At 57.0% G+C, this 23,891-nt stretch overlaps 8 protein-coding genes across 8 annotated transcripts; 2 read left to right on the top strand and 6 right to left on the bottom strand.

The window, feature by feature from the left end:
• Nucleotides 1–137: 137 nt before the first annotated feature.
• On the bottom strand, nt 138–2,543 carry F5144DRAFT_204451 (alkaline-phosphatase-like protein). Its single transcript, XM_066782950.1, has 5 exons — nt 1,757–2,543; nt 1,607–1,695; nt 1,470–1,548; nt 738–1,410; nt 138–674 (listed from the first exon to the last, which is right to left on the bottom strand). Exons 1-5 carry the CDS (start codon nt 2,396–2,398, stop codon nt 157–159), a joined length of 2,001 nt encoding a protein of 666 aa, XP_066645322.1. The 5' UTR covers nt 2,399–2,543; the 3' UTR covers nt 138–156.
• A 1,163-nt stretch (nt 2,544–3,706) lies between these two features.
• On the bottom strand, nt 3,707–6,022 carry F5144DRAFT_547055 (uncharacterized protein; the record flags this gene model as incomplete). Its single annotated transcript, XM_066787451.1, has 4 exons — nt 3,707–5,086; nt 5,132–5,254; nt 5,583–5,648; nt 5,714–6,022. 4 exons carry the CDS (start codon nt 6,020–6,022, stop codon nt 3,707–3,709), a joined length of 1,878 nt encoding a protein of 625 aa, XP_066645321.1.
• A 3,823-nt stretch (nt 6,023–9,845) lies between these two features.
• F5144DRAFT_204432 (uncharacterized protein) lies at nt 9,846–11,410 on the bottom strand. Its single transcript, XM_066782949.1, has 3 exons — nt 10,927–11,410; nt 10,764–10,844; nt 9,846–10,697 (listed from the first exon to the last, which is right to left on the bottom strand). Exons 1-3 carry the CDS (start codon nt 11,111–11,113, stop codon nt 10,270–10,272), a joined length of 696 nt encoding a protein of 231 aa, XP_066645320.1. The 5' UTR covers nt 11,114–11,410; the 3' UTR covers nt 9,846–10,269.
• Nucleotides 11,411–11,674: 264 nt separating this feature from the next.
• On the bottom strand, nt 11,675–12,738 carry F5144DRAFT_204411 (mitochondrial PGP phosphatase). The gene is made up of 3 exons (XM_066782948.1): nt 12,343–12,738; nt 11,883–12,221; nt 11,675–11,826 (listed from the first exon to the last, which is right to left on the bottom strand). The coding sequence occupies exons 1-3, from the start codon at nt 12,562–12,564 to the stop codon at nt 11,743–11,745; spliced, it is 645 nt and encodes a 214-aa protein (XP_066645319.1). The 5' UTR covers nt 12,565–12,738; the 3' UTR covers nt 11,675–11,742.
• A 58-nt stretch (nt 12,739–12,796) lies between these two features.
• F5144DRAFT_509923 (origin recognition complex subunit 2-domain-containing protein) lies at nt 12,797–15,068 on the top strand (the record flags this gene model as incomplete). The annotated part of the gene is made up of 2 exons (XM_066786526.1): nt 12,797–14,489; nt 15,038–15,068. Coding segments are annotated over exons 1-2 (1,635 nt in total), but the record flags the coding sequence as incomplete, so codon positions are not given.
• Nucleotides 15,069–16,102: 1,034 nt separating this feature from the next.
• F5144DRAFT_204279 (P-loop containing nucleoside triphosphate hydrolase protein) lies at nt 16,103–18,871 on the bottom strand. Its single transcript, XM_066782945.1, has 2 exons — nt 18,184–18,871; nt 16,103–18,110 (listed from the first exon to the last, which is right to left on the bottom strand). Exons 1-2 carry the CDS (start codon nt 18,417–18,419, stop codon nt 16,256–16,258), a joined length of 2,091 nt encoding a protein of 696 aa, XP_066645317.1. The 5' UTR covers nt 18,420–18,871; the 3' UTR covers nt 16,103–16,255.
• A 1,107-nt stretch (nt 18,872–19,978) lies between these two features.
• F5144DRAFT_204282 (nucleophile aminohydrolase) lies at nt 19,979–21,268 on the bottom strand. The gene is made up of 4 exons (XM_066782946.1): nt 21,081–21,268; nt 20,872–21,029; nt 20,564–20,813; nt 19,979–20,504 (listed from the first exon to the last, which is right to left on the bottom strand). Coding segments are annotated over exons 1-4 (612 nt in total). The 5' UTR covers nt 21,083–21,268; the 3' UTR covers nt 19,979–20,302.
• An 83-nt stretch (nt 21,269–21,351) lies between these two features.
• On the top strand, nt 21,352–23,463 carry F5144DRAFT_569470 (WD40-repeat-containing domain protein). Its single transcript, XM_066788700.1, has one exon. It carries the CDS (start codon nt 21,495–21,497, stop codon nt 23,301–23,303), a length of 1,809 nt encoding a protein of 602 aa, XP_066645315.1. The 5' UTR covers nt 21,352–21,494; the 3' UTR covers nt 23,304–23,463.
• Nucleotides 23,464–23,891: the final 428 nt, after the last annotated feature.

Below are 23,891 nucleotides of genomic sequence, written 5' to 3'. Positions count from 1 at the left end.
TTCTGCATCCTCATCTCGAATCTCAAATCTCGTACTTTTCTTCTCCAATTCATCCCCACATTTGGTATTACATTCCGTTTTCATATTCTCGTCAACCCCCAATTCTAACGAATTACTGAATTACCCCCTTTCTCTATTAACCCCCATACTCTAAAATTACAACTTGGGCTTCTTGCACCCGGTGTCCTCCTGCGTCCTGTTACGCGGCTGACCCAGGCCCAGGCAGCTAGCAATCTTGAAAAAGACATCAATGTTGTTGTAGGTGCCGCCAAAGGTCTCCTGGCAAGGGCCCATGGCGTAGACGGGCACGTCGGTGAGCGAGTGCACGCCCTGGGACTGGTCGGTGGGCAGGGTGCCGTTGACGACGAAGCCGTTGGGGCGGTCCGAGTTGTTGACGTAAACGGTGCCGTCGGCGCCGACGGCAGCCGGGGTGCGCGGCTTCTCGCCCACGCCGTACGACTCGCGGTGGTCCGGGTTGGCGCCGAGCCCGGCGGCGATCACGTAGCGCGGGTCCCAGTTGAGCGGGAAGTTGGCTCCCGTGCCGTAGCTGACGCCCTCCTTGGGTTGCGTGTACTGCGACAGGCCCGACCGCTCGTACACGCCAACGGCGTTGCGCTTGGACCGGTCGTCGTCTTGCTCAGCGGCGTACTTAGTATCCGAGTTGCCAAAGACGTCTGCGCGCGGGCTGGTTAGTCAAGTGAGGGCATCAGTGGGGGAGGGGGTTGAGTTCTGCTCACCAAAACCGTGGCCGTGGTCGGCCGAGACGACAACCAGGGTCTCGTCTAGGATACCGAGCTCCTCCAGCTTCGCAAGGGTGGCGCGGACGGTGTCGTCCAGCTCGAGCAGGTCACCGAGGGCGCGGTCGTAGTCGAGGGCGTGCATCTGCTTATCGATCGAGGCAGCCTCGGACATGAGGAAGAAGCCCTTCTTGCCGCCGCGCTCGTGCAGGACGTCGATGGCCTTGAGCGTCATCTCCTTCTGGCCGGGCAGGTCGGTGGCGGGGCCCTCGCCGCCGGACGGGTTGTTCTTGAGCGAGGCCAAGTTATCAGTGTAGATGTTGCGGTCAAGCCATACAGGAAGGTTACTCCTGCAGAAAATGCCCAACGCCTTCTGATCATTAGGGGCCGCCAGCAGGGCCGTCTTGTTCCAGCTGACCGAATAGCCCTTCTTGGCGAACTCGGCGTAGTAGTCCTTGCCGTTCAGCGAGCCGGAGCCGGGGATGAACTGCTCGGCGCCACCACCAAAGTAGGCGTCGGGGCCGTTGGTCTTGGTCCACGAGTAGTTGCTGACGCCGTTGAGCGCCTGGTCAATCAGAATACCGTACTCGGCACGGCGGCGGGTGTGGCCGCTGAGCGCGATCGGAGTAGCATCGGCGATGAAAGCAGTCGAGACGGCGCCCCAGGCGGAACCCTATGTATTGACATTAGCAAACAGCACGCTCCCCGAGGCAGCAGGAGAATGTTGCCTACCCAGATACGGAACAGAAGCTCGACAATGGTCTCGACCTTGGGGTCGTCCTGCGGGTCAGGCGACGAGTCGGCATAAACACTGCGAAAGCCGGTCAGTTCTGGCGCGCCAGGCATGCGTCATCCTGGACCTGACTCACCCCATGGCGTTCACGGAGCTCTTGTGGCCAGTGTACAGGGCCGAGGCCGAGTTGGCGCTGTCAGTGATGTAGGTGTCGATCGAGTGAGACTGTTGCGCATATGTCAGCTCAATCAATTCCTAACTTTTAGACTGGCATTTGCCGACTCACCATCTGGTGGCCCAGGACAGGGAACTTGTCGAGGGCAAGCAGGGACTGGTACCGGCCGTTGACGGTCTTGTGGGCGAGCAGGCGGGCGGCAGTGATCATGTTGGTGGTCATGCCGTCACCGATGAAGAAGATGACGTTCTTGGCCTTCTTCTTCGTGGCCAGGGGACGGACAGTCCACTTGGCGGTCGTCGTCTTGCCATCGTAGTACTTGAGGGTGACGGTGTACTCGCCCGGCTCGTACAAGGCGACGCGGCGGTAGGCCTTGGACGCGACGTTGACGACCGAGGGGGTGTTAGCGTCCTCGGCGAACAGGTCCTCGAACCAGGAGAAGGTCCATTTCTCCAACTCGGGCTCGCTGTGCTTGAAGAAGTCGGCGATGCTCTTAGTCCTCTGGCCGTCCTTCGCAATGGTGGCGGTGAACTTCTCGTCCGGCACGCCGTCGTTGAAGGCCTCGGAGCCGTTCTTGGGCGCGTGGATCTCGAAGCGGATGTCGAATTCCTGGCCGGGGAGGAAGTCCTGCTGGTCGGGGGGCAGCACGCAGCCGAGATCGGGGCATGTGCCGAGTCTCTGGAAGGTCTGGGCCGAGACGGCAGACAGCGAAGCTGCCAGGCACAGGGCGGCGGCGTTGGCCTTGAACATCATCTTGGCGGTGACGCTGTAGTGACCGTGACAGTTGGGAACAAGAGCGAGCAAACCTCACGAGAGCTGGGACAGCCAGCTGGAGCAACGCAGATCGGCAAGGCCCGCCCTGTTTATATCGAGTGCAGCAGCAGTGCTGCAATTCTGCAGTGTACCCAAACAACGTGCCTTCCCATTGGTACTCCACATTGGATCGCCCACATGTCTTACCATTACCCAGAGCCACGGGGGGATGGTCGATCGCCCGACTGGAAGCGTGTCGACCGCGACCTTCCGCAAATGGAAACCGAGCCATCACTTACACGGTCCAACCGCACGGGAAATCACGACGAGCATCTGAGGCACGTGGTGCTCGAAGCAATCCTCCAACTGGAGCTGACTGGGGACGGCCGGGGGCAACTGGGAGCAATTGGGGAATGCTAGGCCTATTTCCGATTCCCGGCCTTCCCCCACGAACCACAATCTTGAAAAAAATAGATCCCGGCTGGCATTGTCGAGGCAGGCACAGCGGGGTCGAATTGTCAACAGCTCCTCCTCGCGTGTTCCCGTCCCATGTGCCTTCCTCGATTGCCAAGTTGCCAAGACGTCTTCCCGGCCCCGATCCTGAACGTGCTCCGGCCCGCAAGTCTGATTGGCGACAGCCACTCCCGGCCGCTCACCACCGGCCCCCAGCCTGCAGGAACCCAACTTCAGGCGTCCTGCGGGTTTTGATGAAGAGGTGGGCATGGTAGTAATGGGTGGGTTGCATGCATGCGCGAGCAATTCAGCCACCCCCGGATGTCGGCCGCCGTCGCACGGGATGCGGGTCCATCTCTCGCGGGTATCCGGGCGATTGGGCCTTGCTTGTGTTGTGTTGTGTTGTGTTTGGTGTCAACCAAGGGAGCGAACGGTATGTGTGTGAGACGGGTGGTAAGGAGAATGAGGTCGGAAGAGAAGTGAAGGGGGAGGAAGGCACAACCAGCAGGAAACCAACAAAACCAACAAAACCATAAACCAGAAAACCGAGGGTGACAAGACGAACCACAAATGGGAGGGAGGGAGGGAAGGGTAAATAAACCCCCGAGCTGACTCTCAAAGGCCAATTCGGGCCCCCACGATATCTCCCCTTCGATCGTCCTCCCGAGACATTCCCCAGGAACGCCATCAAGCCACGCCGAACACAAATCTGTCCACGGCGGTCTCACCCCTCCAAACTCACGCCACCACCAACGCCACGCTCCCAATCCAACAACCCCTTCCCTCCGCTAACCAACTACCCACCCAACCCGATCCATCCCCATCAACAAGCCAGCCAGCTAACTACCTAGGTAGCTAACCCTTACTCCCAAACTCCGTCATCACCATATCCCCCCTCTTCCTGCCCCGCCTCCTCGCCCTCCTCGCCTCCTCCTGCTCGCGTATCCACGCATCCGTCTCCTCCGCCTTCCGCTTCGCCTTCGTCTCCAGCAGCAAGCTCGGCGGCGGCAGCGCCGACGGCCGGAACCGCCCGAAGAGCCAGTCGTCGCTGGTCGCCTCGACCGAGCCGCCGCATGAGTTGGGGAGCGGTTGGGGTGTGTTGTTGTTGTTGATGATGAAGAGGTGCTCCGGGTTGTGGACGACGTCCGCGTCCAGGTAGGTTTTGGCGTCGAAGTGGTCGGTGAGGAAATGGCCTAGTGGGGTGTAGGTTGGTGGGGTGGGCGAGGTGAGGACTTGGTTTGTGGCGCGCTGCACGGGGAAGATGCGTGACAGGGGGTGGGGCGCGAGGAGGTACCATTCCTGGTAGGTGTACTCGTCTAGGGAGGTGTCTAGGGGGTCGATGGCGTCGTAGTAGTTGTCGTCCTCGATGCGCAGGCCGAGGTGTTCTGCAATGACATCTAGGTGGGTGACGGAGATATAGACGCCGCGGGCTTCGGGGAAGCCGCGGATCTCGACGCAGAAGGGGAGAAGGTGTTTGAGGATGTTGGGGTCGAACTCTGTGGAAGCAAGGTTTCGTAGGTATTCGAAGTTCACCAGGCCGTAACGAGAAAGGTATGGTACGGGGAAGCTGAGGCTGAACTGGATCGGCTTTTTGATATAGTACTCGGATGGCAGGGCGAGGAACAACCTGAGCCCGAGGTTATAGTTGGCGTGCCGTTCCCACATGTGGTCCTTGAAGTACGAGTAATCTTTGGCGGTGACCGTACCGTCACGTATGCAAGGCTCAAGGGCCGCGAACGCCGTTTTGATTAAGGACTTGACCTGGGCGGTGGACGGTGCCCTACCTGCGCTACGGACTGCGTCCTTGGTCAAGTACTCCTTGACATCCCTGACATCCAGGTACGATACGTCCTGCTGAGAAGTGTGTCTGAACTCGAAGCCTTTGGATACCGATATGACCTTGGGCTCATCCATATCAGGGGATAGGCTGATGTCCGAGCGACTGCATACCTCTTGCGCGGTACAAGGCCAGTTGTCGCCGCTGAATTCTGAGAGGTGCTGCCAGAGGCCGTCCAGGTGCTCGTCTCCCGTCCAGAATTTGGGCAATTTTACCCTTTGTCCCAGGAATTCCTGAACAGTCTGAAAAACCTGGAAGCAGTCGTTTCTGGCCCGCGTCATGTCTCCGGTAGCCTCAGAGAAACCCGCAAGGAGAATGTCGGAATCCGGGTCGAAGGGCCCAGAGACAAACACGGTGGATAGGCAGATATCGTTGTGAACGACACCGAACTGGTGGAGCTGCGCAACAATTCTCAGGAGGGTTCAAAGAAGCCTACGAGCTACTTGCGGCGTGGCCAGTTCGCAAACCTCTTCGATCGAGAAAATGTCTTCTTGGTACCGACTAACTAAACCCAGCGCGCCCCCGATCACGCGAACAGATTCGTCAGGTATGAAAGGGCCATCGACCTGGGGTTGTAGGGTTGCCGTATTAGTACGAGCAGTAGCTAGGTATAGCTGGGCGGGAAGTCTTTTTTATATAAAAAGAAAGACAAAGGGAAAAGAAAAAAGAAAAAGAAAAGAAAAAAAAGAAAGAAAAAAGAAAGAAAGAAAGGAAAGAAAGAAAAAGAATCAGACCTCAAGGAATGATGCAAAGAATTGAAACAAGAAGAGGGGGGGGGGAGGGGGGCTGAGACTAAGAGAGGAAAAAAGAAGTGGAGGTCGAGACGAAAACAAGAGGAAATAAAGAACGGAGCGAAGCTAAGTAAACATCGAGTGTTTCTCGTCAGTTACTCACGGGGAGCGGGCGCAGGAGTGTAAGGCGCTTGTTGAGAGCATCCTGTTGTGTCATGGAAGATGGGTACTTTTTGAAGACATATCGAGCACAAGTCCACCCATCCATGGCGAGAAACTTTTTGACCGCCGTACGGGTTGGTAACACCTGTTCCTCAAAAGGTACAACCGGTTGGCCAGTTCCGGCGGCACGCTGGGGAGCGAAACAGTCCCCGTGGTAGTCAGAGAGGTGCCGCTGGACTCGGTCCTGCTGTCTGGCGGAACTGACGGGGGGTAGCGGTGGTCCATCAGGTAGGTCGCTGCATCACGGCTATTACGGCAATAAAGATCCAGCTCAATACCGGCGACGAGGATGTGGTTGACCCTCCCAGGCCATAAAGCATAGCTCGGCATGTCAGGGCCTAGCATTGTGTCTCGGTTGACCAGCGTACCAGAGCCGAACATGTTTTTAACAGCCCAGGTGTCGTTCTTGAGACCGAGAGCAAAGTGAACGCGACTGAGACTGGTCTTGTTTTTTCGACCAAGACAAACATCGATTTTGCGCCTGGCGGAGTCGCGACCGAAGAGGAAGCAGGTAGGCAATCCGGCTTTGGTTTTCTCATAAGAAAGTTGTGGCGTCACTAAACAGATAACTCCAATATCAGGGGAGGCATCGTTCGTCTGTACGGTCGAAGTAGATTTTGAATCGTCCTCGTCCTCGCCGTCTCCGTCGCCTGTGTCCACACCACAGGGGGTCAATGCTGAGAGCCAACGACACATGGAAGGGTCGTTGAGTCTCGACAATTCCTGGTATATCTCCAAGTTTTTGGTGACAACGAAGACCGAACCTTCGCCTTCCCACGCTTTCATCAACCGTCGCCCAGTCTCAGTGTCAGTCTCCCATAACGCCGGCATTTTCAGTGGATGAGAGCGGCAAGGTCGAAGAATGGTCAAGAACCGGGAGTGACGAGTGAATGCCTAGGTAGGTGGTGTATGTGGTGTCCAGAGGAGATCCTATTTAGGCCGCTTTCCAGGCAGCCGCCCACCACACATGCTTCCTTCTAGATCGGGCATTCTCTGGGCCTCGGGCTGTTGGCGTTTCTCGTGTCACGCCCCACAGTAATATGTAAGTGGTAAGTGTGTCGGGTGACATTGAAGGGTTGAGAGGCCACACGATCTGTGTAAGTTTGGTGGTAATGAAACGTAATTACACCATCCATGAGACGAAAAATCCAATCATGCGCCCTCGCTTCTGTATCAACCTCTCAATATTTACATCACTCACGCGCATCTTCCTGATCAATCGCGTTTTCCATACACGACGAGCGCCAAATCGTGCATCAAACACCCTGGAACAGAATTAATTCTCCAACGCCGTGCCCGCCCCACCTCATAATGTTGGACAATGATGATGATGATGGCACATCGATTGATACCGACCCTTTTGATCACGTCTTAGCTAAGGAACAGCTGGCCGAGCTGCAGAAAATACACGAAGAGCGGACTGATGGCATGTATGCCGGCCGTATTCTGTGGCCGCCACCTAGCCCCAACCCCAAACAGCCGAAGCAGCGGCGGACGAGGCAGATGTTGGTTGGCCTCGCAAACCCGTTCCCAGATCATGGCTTAAAACGGAGTCCGACCGGGAGGGTTCGGAGCTGGCGCTTGGAGGCCCAACGAAAGAAGGAGGCTGCATCGAAGCCGCCATCGAAACGTTCCAAGGGACAAAAGGGGAAAGGCCAAGAAGGACCCAAACGCCCCAGGAAGGATCGGAACAAAAAGAAACTCGGACCTAAACACCACAAAGCCCGCGCAACCAAGTGATCGCCACTTGCGCGGTAGGGTTTGAAGTTGCATTTCCGCGGAGGATGTGGGAAGAGACGGGCAGCGAAGTGTGATGACTTCTCCACACCCAGGTATGAACTCTCATCATCGGCATAAACTTGGTTTAGCAAAACATTAATCGTCTTACAGTACACCCACAAAACCCACGCCTCGGGCATTTGCGCGGCCACCAGTCCAGATTCTGGGCATGCTGCGATGCGGCGGAACCTCCATCGGCGTATCCGCGGGTCCGGCCGCAGAAATGCGATGTGCTGTTAGAGTTGAGCTTCGCCTGGAAGGGCGACCCAGCCCTTCCCCTCGACATCTGGTTGAGGACAGGGGTGGCAGAGGCTGGTTGCTGGTCCGTCATCTATTGCTGAGGGTCTTGCTGGACAGCCCGCCGTTCCGCTTCGCTCCTGCAGCAGACACGTTTTCGCCCATACGAATCGGACGCTCGCGGCAGACGGCACCGTGTGGATGAGCCGGGGTCTCCAACTGAACATGCCCAGTGCCGGCTGTGGCGTCATATTGAGTACAGCCGGCGTCTCGAAGGTAGCCAAAGAGGTCTGAGTGGCCATCGTAAGAGGAGTGTTAACTGCGGCCCGTCGAGATGATCTGCCAGGACAGCCGGTCCGGGTACGTAATCATCATGCCTAAGAGTCACACGATCAAACATTGGGTCAGAGTAGTTTCAATGGCAACATTCGCATAGCGGTAAGCACTCGTTGGGATATCATTGTGGTCGTGCAAACAGGGGTCATCATCCATTTACCTCATCCATAATCACCAGGTCAAATAGCAAGACATTTGGGGTTTTAGTAGGGAGCCGAGACAACGGCCCTTGGTTGGAGCCGGTATCTGAAGAACTTCCGGGCACCTACCCCTCGACAGCTGTATGTCAACCTGTGTTATGTCGGTCGGCAATTGTGACCTTGCCAAGGAGAGAATATCCACGCTATTCCTGACTGCAACGAAGAGAGGTTCCGTTGAAGTGCCGGGGCCATCGTCCCTAACCCGACAACACCACTCCCAGCTCCCTTAACCCCTCCGCGAGCCCCCTCGCCTCCTCGACATCAAACTTCCCATCCCGTAAACAAGAAGAATGAAACCACACCCCATCCCCCAACCCGCCTCTCCCTTCCCCTCCCAACCCCTCAACCAACCCCACCAAATTCCCCCTTCTAACCCCTCCCCCAACAACCACCTCGACCCCCTCCCGCCCAGCAACTCTCACCACCTCCCCCAACCGCCCAACATTCCCCACCGCATCACCCCGCCCCCCCGAAGTCAACACCCCATCAAACCCAATCTCCCTCATCTCCTCCACCACCCCTTCCACTACCCCTTCCACCCCACCCTCACCCTCACCCCCACTCCCACCATCACCACCAGCACTAGCAGAAAGAGCATCATCCACCGCCCGATGCAACACGCACGCCAAACCAAACCCACCCGCCAACCTCACCAACTCCCGATTCCGCTCCCCATCCAGCACGACCTCCCCACCACCACCACCACCACCACCATCCCCCCCACTGTGGCGCAGCACGCCCAACACAAACCCGTCGCCGAGCGCGGGCGACAGCAGGCCGGAGGTGCTGAAAGCGTGGATGGAGGCAGCCATGTGGGTGTGTTCCGAGTGGGTGTAGATGAAGTCTTGGGGTTGGGGTTGGGGTTGCTCTGGAGGGTGGGGGGTGGTGGTGGTGGTGGATTGGGGAAGGGCAGGGGGAGGGGGGCCGCGGGGGCGGATCATGATGCGGATTGGGATGCGGCGGGGGAGAGAGGGGGTTGAGGTTTGGGTTTGGGGTTGGGTTTGGGGTTGGGTTTGGTTGGTGGTGAGGGAGGCGAGGAGGGTGGTGAGTTCGTCGAGGGTGGGGGTTGTTCCGCCGAGGGCTGTGGTGAAGGGGGAAGGTTAGCTTTCTGGGGGGGTACGAGGTAGCGGCGTGGATGTGTGTATGGTGTGGGAGTAGTAGCGTGGTGAAAAAAGGGTGAAGGCTGTGGGGAGGGTGGCGGGCCGTTGCGTACCGTAGGACCCGGCTCGGTTGAGCTCGAGGCGGCTGGCTCCGAGTGACACTGCTAATGGGCCGTCATCAGGGCCGAATATGGGCACCTCCAGCCTGGCACGAGCTCCAGAGGACATGTTAACAGTTGGTGAGGGTTGTGATCTGGCCGTTGGTCAATGACACCAAACAAAGAATTGGCAGCGTCAAAGAAGTAAAGGTTGTGACGATGGCGTGATTCCGACACTCGCACTTGTCACACTGACATGATTCTTGTGTAAACCTGTCCTTCGGATCGTAGTGTTGTTAACTTGTTACATCAGATCGCCATCCCATGATCTCGGCAACGATGTCATTGCCCTGGACATGATCCTCGCCATCTGATTACCCCGCAGGGAATGACCCGCATCACACCCGGTTCTCGGCATGCACGATCCGATCTTCCACAAAGCTTATCTCGACCACGTAAAGTCGCGACGGGACTCATGATAGTAAAACAACCACTACACGCGTCAAGGTGAGTCACGAAAATTCGCGGTCCTTAGCAAGCACCGTGTGAACTCCCAGCCATAAACTCAATCAGGAATCAAGGATCAAACAAACTACGTAAAACCAAACTCCAAAACTAGTCACAGCACCATAGGGTTACAGCAATGGAACAGGAGTCCAGTGAAAGCAGCGACTTGGATTCATTCCCTCCCCCTTAAAGACTAGAAGTGAAAGTATGCTAGATGTCCTAGAGCCACTCCCGTCGGACAAGCAAGGGTGTCCTCCAGCAAATCACCGCAGCGATCAGTGTTGACGTTTGACTGTACCCGTTTCCTCCCATTTGTCTGCCAAAAAAGCAAGTACGCTGCCGAGTGCCCGGTGCATCATGGCCAGCGCCGCTCAGTAATAGGGGTAGCTGTAGCCTTGGTGGGGAGCCACAGCATCACCCATCTGAGGAGGAGGCGGCTGGGCCATGAACAGGCTGCCATCTACTGTCTCTGCGGGGGCCGAACGGTCGTGGTTAGCCATGAACTGGTTGTGGTGGTACTGGGGCGGCGGCGGCAGGAATCTAGGGGGAGCGAAGCTCGCGCCCGCCGATGGGACCGTCGACTGGGGAGCCGGGGCGTGCGTGCGGTGGGATGGGGCCGTGGGGTACTGACAGTTGATGACGATGGGTTCGGGCTTCACGCCGTCGTTGGAATCGATCTCGATAGGAGAGTCGGAACCGCCGGTAGCGTCCGTCTTGGAAGAAGTGTCGGACTTGCCATCCTCCTTGAGCTTCAGGCTACGGGTGCGTTCCTCCTCCTTCTGCTTCTTCAAGCCCTGCTCTGCACGCATCAGTTAGTCGCTGGTCTGTTAGGTGGCATGCCGTCTGCGGGAGGTTGGGTCTATACCATGCCAGTAGTACTTGTTGGCTAGCTTACCGATGTTCGGCGACAGGCGACCAAGGTAGGTATTTTGAAAATAATGCTCAACTGGCGAAAGCTAGTTAGTTTGTGGTGGCTAACCTCACCGCGGCGCGGGTTGCTGTCGACAACACGAGAGATCAAGACTTACAGACACACAGAGGAGTGTACTTGCGACGAGCGTTGACGCCCATACCCTTAGTCATGCCCTGAGCGATCCAACCCCAAGACTTCTCCTCGCGACCCTTGATGTCGCGGCCAAGGCGCTTCGGAGAGTTGGGGATCAACTTCTCCCAGTAGAGGAGTTCCTCCTCGCGGGACCAAGTTTTACCACCCATGGTGGTGGTTGGGGGGAAAAGGAGATGAAAAAGTAGTAGTGTTTTGTGTTATCTGGGTGAAGATCGAAGGGAGCAGTCGCTGCTGATTGCTCAGAAAAAGTGTGCGATTGGAGAGGGAAGAAGAACAAGTGTGATGGAGAAAACTGCTAGGGTTTAAGTAGCTGAGCAGCCACCTCAGTGAACAGCCGTCCGATCTTTCTTCTGATCACAATAGCGACGTGTGCTGGAGTGAATGGCCACAGTCACCTGGGCCAGCGATTGTGCGAGCCCTATCAATGGAAGAGAGCCCATGCCAAAGGCGGTGACTGGCCATGCCGTCCGAACTCCAGGGGCTCCAGGTCCCCAGGCTCGGGGCTGAAGCCTATCCTATAAACAGCCAGCTTGTGCCCATAACCCCCAGCAAACTCGAGCCTCAAAGGCCGCGGGGCCAAGAATTTATCATTCCAAAGGTAGCACCACGGGCAGTAGGGCCCACGCGGCCGAGGGCCCTTTGAACAATCCCTTGTTCAGCGGCCACATAGGGCTTACGCGTTCTAGCAGTCCTACCACTGCTGCTGTTCAGTGACCCACTCGCACCGGGAGTACTGGCCACCCATGACTGATAAAATCCGATGTTTGCCATCGCACTCTTACTCAAAGGGATTTGAGGGCTCGGGCGCCGAGTATCCTCGAGAGATGAGGTGGGGCCCGAGCCTCCTTTCGATCCTGGAGAACTAAACATGGCGTCAGTGGGGGGGTCTAAGAAGCCACGAAGCCATTTGATGCTCACAATGCTCTTTTTCTCTAGCGGTACAATCCCGTTCCTGACCCAGACGCCCCAGCTGCCCATCATGTTGGCCAGCATCATGTCAGTCGCCAGTCGATCGCCCACAATCGCGATCTGGTGGGGGCCCGTCACTCCGGTTTCCGGGTGCTGGCGAAAGTACGACATGATCTCGTCACCACACCCAGGCTTCTTCAACGCGTGGGCAAGGACACTGACTCCAGTGGATGCCTCAACCGCTGAGGCTAGCTTGCCCTTGACATCGTAGCTTGTCGCACCGGCGGTGTTTGATACAATTAGGAGACGGCGACCTGGGTAGGCTGCTCGCAAGGCCTCGAACCGACCCTTTTCAGTCTTAGTATTATTTTACAATTCTCAAGATATAAGATATAAAAAACTAGGAATAATACAATAAAGCATGTTGGGAGAGCAAATTGGAGAGGCAGAGCACGATGGGCAATATTACCTTGTATGGCTCGTGGACCTCATTGTGGTCTGGGATTGCAAAACAATCGTCCTTGTCCAACACCACAGCCCTGATCTCGACCTGCCTGCCATTTTTAGAAAAGGCTTTGTTGAGTGGTATGGGCAAGTCATCAAAAGTTGCGACTGTGGTATGAGGAAGGCACAGCGAAGGCTTCGCTAAAAGCTTGAAAATGTTGAGCGATGCCGACAGATTCAAGTTCATATTGCACCGCCAAAAGGGCTCTAATCGAGCCAAAGTGGTCTAATTGAGAAGAATGGGAAAATGTATGCAAGTTAAAGAGAGAAAACCCGATTTTGGTGGGAAGGAACCTAAGTTGTTCGTGACTGCTTGCACTGACTTGCTCACTGTAAGAAGAGTTGAAGTTGTAGGAGCTTGGGCCACCCTAGGAATCTGGGGCAGTCGCGTTCTTGGGCCTGGGCGCGTCTTGATTAATGGAATCCACTCCTTTACAAGTCCCTGCCTTGCATCATTAGAAGATGGACTGTTTTGGCCACGATTCAAACCTCGAGCTTAGGTGACAAGATGCCGCGTAGGAAAACCACAACAGAGGCGGCGCCCCCTGTTTCTCGAAAGCGCGATCTGCCCGCCGACCCATACGAAGTCCCTGACGAAGCTGAGACCCCAAGACGACGAAGACGCCTCGAAAACAGCGTTGCGGTTAACCTCGAGGATGTCGAGGAAGAAAATATCGATGTTGAGGGGGCCGAGTCCACTATCGAGTTGACACCCGCCAAACGGCGAGGGCGCCCTCCGAAATCTGCAGCCACGGGAACGCCAAAAGCTCAAGCGACGACCCCTTCGACCAAGCGACAGAAAACGGTCGCCGAGACCCCGGTGAAGTTGACTGGCATCAACACGCCTAGTAGACGGAACATTGCCGACAGGTCGGCCAGAAGGAAAAGCGCCAGGGCCTTGATCGACCGTGTGCTAGGGGGGACCGTTAGCGATGACGAGGTGGAAGAAGGGGATATTGCACGAGAAATCTACGAATCGAGCGAGGATGAGGAGGCTGAGACAGAGGGGCAACCTGGGGCAGAGGAAGGCCAAGAACCTACAACACCTTCAAAAACCCCAGGGAGAAAGCGCAGGGCCACGGGGCGGAAGAAATCGCCAACCCCTCCTCGCGATCTGCCTCCTCACGAGCAGTACTTTTACCAAAACAAAGCCGGCTTGGCCAAGACATCCCACAACACCCTATCCTCACTGGACCTCCTGAAACACGAAGAATACTTCTCTATCCTCCGTCAACTCGAAGACCCCCACGCTGCAGACGTCAACTTCCTCCAGTCTCTCCACGCCGAGTCCTTCCCCCAATGGACCTTCGAACTCTCCCAAGGGTTCAGTACCTGCCTCTACGGCTACGGCTCCAAACGCCGTCTACTCTATAACTTCGCCACCTACCTCTCTTCCCAAAACCCTTCACACAAAATCGTCATCATCAACGGCTACGTCCGCACCCTCACAGCCCGCGACATCCTCACCACCCTCACCTCCGCCCTCCCCTCTCTTACCCCCGGAGGCGGAGGAGGCACAGGCAACCCCTCCACGGCCCTCCAAACCCTCCTCACCAACCTCACCAACCTCCCCACCTCAGCTGACACCCCCCCCACCACACTCACAATCCTCCTCAACTCCATCGACTCCCCCACCCTCCGCACCAAACCCGCGCTCCAATCCCTCCTCGCCACCCTCGCCTCCCACCCCCAGATCCACCTCGCCTGCACGGCCGACACGGCCGACTTCGCGCTGCTCTGGGACGCGGCCCTGCGCGCGTCCCTCAACCTGGTCTTCCACGACTGCACGACCTTCGCCCCGCGCGCCCCCTGCGAGCTCGACGTCGTCGACGAGGTCCACGAGCTCCTGGGCCGCAAGGCCCGCCGCGCCGGCGGCAAGGAGGGCATCGCCTTCGTCCTGCGCAGTTTGCCCGAGAATGCGCGCGCGTTGTTTCGGTTGTTGGTCGGGGAGGTGTTGGTGGCGGCGGAGGAGCAGGGTGGTGGGGGAGGGGGTGGTGCTGGTGGTGGTGCTGGGGATGGGGAGGTGGCGGTGGAGTATCGGATGGTGTATAACAAGGCGGTGGAGGAGTTTATTTGCAGTTCGGAGATGGCGTTTCGCACGCTGTTGAAGGAGTAAGTCGTCCCGCCCCCCCATTTGACCGGCTGGCTATACTCCCTGGTTGTGTAAAGCAGAAGGATAAGGGCTAACTCGCGCCGCAGGTTCCACGACCATCAGATCATCACCAGCCACAAGGACTCCATTGGCACGGAACTGCTCAGTCTCCCGTTCCGGGGAGACGAGCTTGAATCCATTCTGGAAGAGTTGACGACATGATGGGATGTATAGATTTGAATGGTTGTAGCAGCTGCACTATGGACGGAGTTTTAGGGGCGTGCACTGCTTGGATATCATGTAGAGTAAAGGGTGTAGGGTCACAGACCATTAGAGAGACATGGCATGTCATTGTCCACGATGCATATATTTATCTGATTCAGTGCGTGATGGATGTCTATCGAAAACCACAATGCTGGTCACTTTGACTCAAAGAAAAGTTGTATGTCGGGTCTGCGTCGTAAGGTGCTGCTTATTATCGTATTTGCCTAGTGCAATAGATCATGTTGGCTGACCTCTCCAGCTTCAGAACAAACTATATCAACTAACACAACCAACCCGATGACAGCTTGAAGAAGGTCGGCTTGCTCGTATCCGCTGTGTGAAAGGCTGGAGCGAAAAATGCCCAGCCTTAAGGTTCACTAGCAGAGTTCTCATCATCCCATTGCATCCAGGGAACTATTGGACACCGCAAAACCCTTGCATGTTGTAGGAGACATGGCTGTAGGAGACATGGCTGTAGGAGACATGGCAAGTTTCGGTTGGTTTAGGTTTACTCGTCAGGCAGCACCAAGACACGATGGAAACATAGCACATAGCACGGATCAAGACGACAGCCCTATCGGGCTCACAAGATAATAGTAAAGTGGTTTTTTTGGTCGGACTCCTCAGTACGGACTGTGGTTTGAAGCCACGAAGAACCGAAGCCACTGCTCGAATAATTCGCTCGGTCGAGAAAACCGAGGCCCTGCAAAAGCCTGACCCATTGCGCACCCATTTTCCTGCGCGCTGCCCGTCCTTCGCAGATCATCGGCTGTGTCCCAGTGCCAACGATGAGAGCCAAGAAGCATTTTCCCCTCTTCCGGCCGAAATCATCAAAGGGGTATCATGCTCCGTCAACCGCTCCCAGTCCTCAACAGGACTGCCGAAAAATTACCAGTCCATCTCTCAGGCACTTCAGGAATGCCTCCTGTAATCCTCCCTAGACCTGAGACCACCTGGCCAAAGTCGGATCGCTGTGCCGACCAGAGATAAAGCCGAGAAATCCACTTTTGTCTATGAGATGATGTCGTGAAAAGGAAAAACTGAAAACAGATGAAAAGAGCCTGCGGCGTGCCATGACCCCCATTTCTATGTGAACGCGTTGAGCCCTCTCCGCAAAAGCAGGCCAAGGGCAGAAACATGACGATCGTGAAGGTTGATAAAAGATCTAGTGTCCAGATCAAATCAACCGTGCCTGCAATGCATGCCATCCGTAGCATGAGCGCGCAGGGCGTTGTTGACGTCCCAAGCCTTCTGGTCTAAGGGTATCAAATCGTCGAATAGAGTCGTCCCGTTTCAGTAAACAGGAAAACCCAGTCTATCGTCAAAGCCAGAGAGAACCTTGGCATCGAGTCCTGTTGGGCTCTAGTCGGAAATGATAAGCCGTGTTCGCCGCATTAGAAATTCCGGAAATTCCGAACGTGAAACCGAAAGCAAGGCGACATATGCGAGAAACGATGAGAAAAAAAAGAAAAGTCGATGCGCCGCGTAAAGAGCGGGGCCGTGGTATGGTCCCGAGGGTGGTTTACCACCAGGACTGGCCACCGGCACCACCGGGGTTGCCGTAGCCACCACCGCCGTAGCCGCCGCTGTATCCGCCGCCGTAACCGCCGCTCGGGGGGGCACCGCCATAGCCACCGCCGCCACCAAAGCCGCCACCACCGCCAGAGCCGTGCTGACCGCCACCGAAGCCGCCGCCGCCGCCGCCGAAGCCTCCACCACCACCACCGCCGCCATACTTGCGGAAATCGGTGTTGCCGCCGCGACCACCGCGACCACGACCGCCGCCACCACGGCCACGGCCGCCACCGCCACCAAAGGACGACTCGCGGGCGATGGTCTCAAGGAAGGCAGGAACCTCCTGGTTGGCTTCCTTGAGGAGGTCGAGAAGCTCCCGCACGATACCGCGGTTGCCACGGTTGAAGAAGGCAGTAGCGATACCCGTGTTACCGGCACGACCAGTACGACCAATCCGGTGCACATAGTCGTCAACGTCGGTGGGAAGGTCGTAGTTGATGACGTGGGTGACGTTGGGAATATCGAGTCCACGAGCAGCAACAGCGGTGGCGACCAGGATGGGGCACTTGCCGTTGCGGAACAGCTCTAGAGCGCGCTCACGCTCACGTTGGGTGCGGTCACCGTGAATCGAGGTGGCGGGGAAGTTTTGGTTGATGAGGAAATCCGACAGGGAATCAGCCATGCGCTTGGTCTCGACGAAGATAAGCGTGAGACCGCCGGCGTGGGTGTGCAGAATGTCGAGGAGGACGGAACGCTTGTCGACGTCCTCGACGTATTCGACCTTCTGCGTGATGTTTTCTGAAGTCGAACCAACACGGCCGACAGAAAGGAAAACGTAGTCGCTGAGGAAGTCCTGGGCAAGCATCTGAATGTCGCGGGGGAAAGTGGCCGAAAACATGAGCGTCTGGCGCTGGCCGGTGGTAGGCATGTCTTCACCCTGAACAATGCGGCGAATCTGGGGCTCGAAACCCATGTCCAACATGCGATCAGCCTCGTCAAGCACGAGGTACTTGATGTTGCAGAGCGAGATGCGACCACGCTCTATGAGGTCGACAAGTCTACCAGGGGTAGCAACAAGAAGATCGCAGCCGCGCTCCATCTGGCGGAGCTGGGAGCCGATATCGGCACCACCGTAGACGACGCAAGGGCGCACCCAGGAGCGGTAAGCAAACTTGCGAGCTTCCTCGTAAATCTGCGAAACCAGCTCACGGGTAGGGGCCAGGATCAAGGCAGTAGGGTAGGCCTTGCGCTGGCGGTAGCCGCCGCCGCTCTGAGCGGGAACAGGCGAAGGGCCTTGGGTGAAAGACTGGTGCATGATGGGGAACAAGAAACCACCGGTCTTGCCAGAGCCGGTCTGGGCGCAAGCCATCAGATCACGGCCGTTGATGACAATGGGGATGGAGTACTTTTGAACCGGAGTGGGGATCTGGTAGCGAGCGAGCTCAATGTTGGAGAGCAGGTGAGCATCCAGCGGGGGGTTGCTGAAAGTCAGGACCGGCTCAGGCACGTCACGGCCGGAGGGGTTGACCGGGATATCGTCGTACTTCTCGAAGTTGATGCCGGTGTGCTGCTTGCTCGGGTCGTCGGCAGTGCCAAAGAGATCACGCTCCAGGCGAGGGTCGCTGTTACCAATGACGTGCTTGCCCTCGATCCACCGGCCTTCGCCGCGGCCAACACCACCACCCATGTTACCGCCGCCGCCGCCGCCGCCAGCGTTAGGTCCGCGGTAAGCATTGCGGTTGAAGCCACCGCCGCCGCCGCCCCGGGGGCCGCCCCAAGGCTGAGCCTGAGGGCCAGGGCCATTTTCGTATCCGCCGTTCCAGTTGCCGCCGCCACCAGCGCGGGCATCGAAGTTGTTATTGCTACTGACGAGTTAGAATTGAATGTTATACCGCTGCAGGTGTGCTGCGGGGAAAGTTTTTTTTTATGACTTACCCAGCCCAAGCGCTGTTGTTGAGGCCACCCATGGGGCTAGCGCCCGGACCCGGCTGAGGGGGAGAGTTCATGGGAGGGGACGCAATGGGGCCGCCCGGAGAGCCGGGGGCGCTCATCTTGCCGCGCATGTGGGGAGGAATGTAGGAACGAGCCGTGGGCTGCTGGCCAGGGTGCTGGCCCGGCTGGGGAGAGCCAAGGGACAAGTTGCCCATGTCGCCGTTGAGTTGGTCCGCCATGATTGTAGTCGAGGAAGGATCGGCCGAAATCTGGTAGGTCGGTTGTATTTTTCGTCTCTCGAAAAGAACGCGTTGTTCAAATGAGAGTGGTCGAGTAACGAAGTCGGTAGGACTCGGAAAGAACGCGGGGAAACCGGATTAAAAAGCGAAAAGAAAACGAAACTGGCGTCGCTTCAAGGTCGCGTTCTACGATGTTGCTTGGGGTCGCTCGTCTCAAATAACGAATTATTAAGAGGGAGCGTTTCTCCTACGATCCTTTCGAAGAACCCGAAATGCAGATTCTTAAAAAGGAAAACGAAGGACGATTGTAAAGAGAAATGTGATTCAAGGGGTTGGATTCAAGAATCCTTGTGTGGTGGGAGGAAGGAGGAAGAATTTTTCAGGAAGAAGAGAGGATGGAGGGCGCAGAAAAAGAAGAGTTTTGGATCGGGTGTCGGACCCACTTTACAAGAGCGGTTCTGTTCTGGCAAGGCGAACTCAGCAAAGCCGTGTGCCACAAGACCCCTGCACGGATTTTCTCGGTTTGGTGTCTCTGGCCACCCACGCTTCTCCTTCCTTGGCTGATGCTGTCCAAACCCCCCGCACTATTTTGGGGAAAGGGCGACTTGATGGCGAAAGAAGATCACAGTTTGTGCTAGTGCTTTACTCCTGTGGCAAGGCGGGTCAGCTGTCCGGGCATATCCTGGGCAGCTGTTCATGTTCACATTACATTGTTTCGTTGTTCATGTCAGAATTTCATGTGCGAAGGCCCATGGGCGAAAGGCCTGACAAGGTGGTCAGGATTGACGTCGGTACGAAAGGCGAGGGATGGGAGGCGATATTCCAACTCGCACGTGGCATTTATCTCTTCGTACGGGTACCAAACAACCCTCGGAAACCCCGAGGGAACCAGAGGAGCGGGCGGTGTTTTAAGACGAGAGCCATTATCGCCCTCGGCACCCGAGTCCCTCTTCTTCTTATTGGCCCATGAGTGGCCCTAAACCGTCCGTGTATCCAACGAGGTTACTTACCAACGAGCCTCGAGGGAGTCTGGCCTTCTCATACTCGAATACTCGACGGAGCAAAACACAATCACATTCGCCCCGGGGAACAGAAGCCGGGAATTTCACCATTCCCGGCATTGAAAGCGAGGTTTCTGACCTAGTCTTCGTTTGCGCACCACTGCATGACAACTCAAATCGCAGCACGTTGTGTATGACTCTCAGCTCACCGCCTCGCAGGGCTCCCGTCGATTGATAGGGCGTGTAGGACGCAGGAGACGTGGGACAATGTGCACATGCTGAATCCGGTTAGAGACAGTCCCAATACGAATGGCAGGGTTGGTCGCAATGGGGCAGACAAGGGGCTCCGCCTTGGAAGGCGACCGCCTCCCGAGACAACAACGATGTCATCAAATGGCCGATAAGTAACGCACCAAATCTATCCATGGTCCTCGGTAACTCCCGTCCCAAGATCTCTGTTCTACTTGGGTCACTTCTGATATGGCAATGTGGCTTAGCGAGGTGGGAGAAAGATGGGAGCAGTACCCTAGATGAGTTGCAGTGGTTCGACACTGTTTCTGTCGTTTGGCTAAGGTGCGCAGGCGGATGACGGACAACGAAAGTGAAAATAACACGTACGTGGGCAATTGGGGGTCGGTGCTGAGGCCAATCAAGAATCCTTACCACAACAGCGAAGCCAAGTATGATCGACCGCAAGTCTTCCTGGTGTAGCCATTCAAGGGCTGAAACCGAGGCAGCAACAGAGCTCGCAGGGGCACCACTTGGCCAAAACGCGGACATGATACCGAGAAGAAACCCAGTCGGCGCCAAATGCATACCGACGCCTCTTGCCAGGTATCATACACAATTTATTCTTGTCAGAGTCCCCGCCGACTCTGATAATCAAGTGCCCTTCACCACTTCATCTTCATCAAATGGCATGACCTCGATCCCGTCCTTTGTAACGGCCTTGACCACCAAGCCTTTGAAGTCTATCGGTAACCTCCTCTTCAGTTCGTCTGCGCAAAGCCTGAGAAGCTCCATGCCGCGCTCAAGGGAGATGTCGGGCTGATGGTGTTTGTCGAGGAGGGACAGGCAGTAGTATCTGGAACAATCAGCACTCGGCAATCCATACTCTAAACCAAACGAGCTTCTGTAACCTACTGTGCGTAGCCGTGCGCTGCGTATGGCACTGAGGCCAACGACGCAAGATAATCTAGCCAGTACAAGCTCGGCTTGTGTGTGATGGGGTCAACCCCGCCGAGGAGGAGGTTGACGTTGTAGGGCTTCCGCGACCGAAGACTAGATGCTAGCTCGCCGCGCACAAAGTTGGCTAGAGCCGAGGGGGAAAGATCGGTCTCATTCCGCATCGAGTAGAGCTGGGCGTTGGCTTGAATGTATTCGGCGAACTGTACTATTGCGGGGGTAAGCGGGGTGAATGTGCGTATCGCTCCCAGTTTCTGGTCACCAACCCGTGTCGCCGGCCTCGCCAGAGAATGCCATCAATGTGTGCTTGTTAAGCTGCCTCGTCTTGTCGTCGGAAACCTTCAGGATAGTCGCCCCGCGCATCGCGGCCTTGGAGGCCGCGATCAAGGTAAAGTCCTTGCCTGTGATGCCGAGCAGAACCTCCCTGAGAATCTAGTTAGCTAAGTAATTTAAATCCACCTGAGTACTACCATACATCTTTGCGTTTTAGGTGTCGGGCGATGTGGTGGTTGTTGATGTTGCTGGTCTTTGGCAAGCTTCCCTTCCTCAGCTTGCTTCCTCGTTGGAGCTCAGGCAGGCAGGAGGGAACGCGCACTTGGAGCTTCAGCCTGAGCGCACGGACACTCCCCGCCTGCCCTCCAGCCCGCCAACGGCGGTGGTGGGGACAAGGCGTGCCCCACAATCACCCTGGTCGGCATCGCCCCGCTGAGGCTGAATGTGGCGGCGTGGCCTGGCGGCGTCGGTATCTTTCTCCACCGATGCAGGCTAACTTTTTTTCTGGACCCGCTCAGAAATTTTGAGAGCAGCCCGCAGATCAGTCAAGAAAGGCGACCAAAAAAAAGGCAGACGACAGCGACAACGCCCAGGGAAACGGGTCGCAACCGCCACCATGTCGTCTTTTTTTACGACACCCGGGGCCCAAAAGAAGAGGAAGCGCACGGCGGCAACAGAAGCACCAAAGAAGCGACTAGCAACAACTAAACCATCATCGAAACCACCGAGCAGGGGCCCCGCCAAATCCTCTGTCGCCCCGAAGAAAAAGGCCATTGAACGAGACGAGTCGATCTCAGGAAGCGACATCGAGAGCGACGAAAGCGGAGACGATGTTCGGGACCGAAGCGGCTCTGAGGGTTCTTCAGACGAGTCGGATAGTGGAGGGGAGACGGCAGCAGAGAAGCGGTTGAGGTTAGCACAGCGGTATCTTGAGAAGACGCGAAAGGAGGTGGAATTAGAGGATGAGTACGCGTTCGATGCAGAGGAGATTGACAGAGATCTTCTTGCGGAGCGGCTACAAGAGGACGTGGCCGAATCGAAGGGCAAAGTCTACCGGCGGTTGGCCACAGAATTAAACTTCGAAGAGGCATCGCATACCCAATTCCGTTGGAACTCGGGTTCGGTAACCTCCGTTGCCGTGTGCGCTCCCTACGCGTACACAACGACAAAGGACGGCTACCTCACAAAATGGAGATTGCAAGACCTGCCTAAGGATCAATGGCCACAGACAACACGGAGGAAACCAAAGAAGCCCCCCGCGCCGCCCAAGCGGAAACCCGAGAGGATATGTTTCGCCAAATCCAACCCGGGGAAGACCAAGGACAAGAGCTACCAAGGCCACACAGGGGCACCACTCACCGTCAAGGCCTCGCAAGACGGCAAGTACGTCGTAACCGGAGGTGTCGACCGCCGCCTAGTTGTCTACAACGCCGCCGATCTCAAACCCATCCGCGCCTTCACGCAGCACCGCGACGCCGTGACGGGCCTCGCCTTCCGCCGCGGCACCAACCAACTCTTCTCCTGCTCCAAAGACCGCACCGTCAAGGTCTGGTCACTCGACGAGCTGGCCTATGTCGAGACCCTCTTCGGCCACCAGGACGAGATCCTCGACGTGGACGCGCTCGCGCAGGAGCGGTGCGTCAGCGTCGGCGCCCGCGACCGCACCGCGCGCTACTGGAAGGTGCCCGAGGAGTCGCAGCTGGTGTTCCGCGGCGGGGCGGGCGAGGGCGGCAAGAAGAGCCGGGTGCCGGCCGGCGTGGACCCGGCGTCGGCGGCGCACGAGGGCAGCATGGACCGCGTGGCCATGCTCGACGACGAGATCTTCGTGACGGGCAGCGACAACGGCGACCTCGCCCTGTGGAGCATCCAGCGCAAGAAGGCCCTGCACGTCGTCCCGCGCGCCCACGGCATCGAGCCGCCCCTGGACCCGTCCCAGTCCTCCGCCGACGAGGTCCCCGACCCGCGCGTCGTCCCCGCGCCCCAGCCGCGCGCCATCACCGCCCTGCGCACCGTCCCCTACTCGGACGTCATCCTCAGCGGCAGCTGGGATGGCTGCGTGCGCGTGTGGCGCCTGAGCGACGACAAGCGCAAGATCGAGGTCGTGGGCGTGCTGGGCGGTGCACCGCCCGCGCTGCCCAATGGGGTACACGCTGACAGCAAAGACAAGAAGAAAATGCCCAGCCAGGATCTGGTTCGTGGCATAATCAACGACATTGCCATGTTTGAGCGGGGTGAGAGGGGCCGGGACGGGCTTTGCGTGGTGGCGGTCACGGGCAAGGAGCTGCGGCTCGGCAGGTGGAAGAACATGAAGGAGGGCCGGTGCGGCGCTGTCATCTTCGAGGTGCCGAAGGCGGTTGTGAAGAAGCAGGATGAGGCCGAGTTGAACGGGGGATCGGCCGGGTTAGACGGCGAGGAGGACGATTAGTTTGTTGTTGTAGACTTGTAGCGAGACATGGGAGGCAGAGCTCGGATCTGGGGCTGGTCTATACCCGAGGCAGGCAGGCATTGGCAACCCTCCTCAGTCAGATGATGTACAAAATAATCCCGCGGAATGGAATCTGCGCACGCAAAGCGAGACGTTTTTTGTTATCATTCATTCGAGGTCTCATCTACCATTACAACCAACCCCGCCTCCCCCCATCCGGCGGATGATTGCCGCGAGTTTCCGATCAGTCCCCCATCTGCCCTCTATCTCTCAATGCACCGTGGTGATATTTGCTAGCAGTGACAAGTACTGCAGGATAAAGCTCATAAAACTGGCTTGAGTAGCTCGGATAACCGACCACATTGAAAACAAATGTTTGAGTACGTGTAAAACAAAACAAAAACAAATCCACCCCCGACACCAGATACGATGTCATGTCATTAAAATGCCATCACCACGCCCGGAAACTATGCTGTCATCTTCGATCCGATGCTGCGGCCACCCAGGTTGTTAAACCCATGAAGCGATGAGACCGAGGTCGAGAAACCTTAGGGGCATATGGCAAGAGCGGTAGATAGTTCGGCAAAC

The sequence above is a fragment of the Chaetomium tenue genome, assembly GCF_020726465.1.
Source record: "Chaetomium tenue strain MPI-SDFR-AT-0079 chromosome Unknown F5144scaffold_3, whole genome shotgun sequence".
NCBI lineage: Eukaryota > Fungi > Ascomycota > Sordariomycetes > Sordariales > Chaetomiaceae > Chaetomium > Chaetomium tenue.
This window is presented reverse-complemented; position numbering and strand designations above follow the sequence as displayed.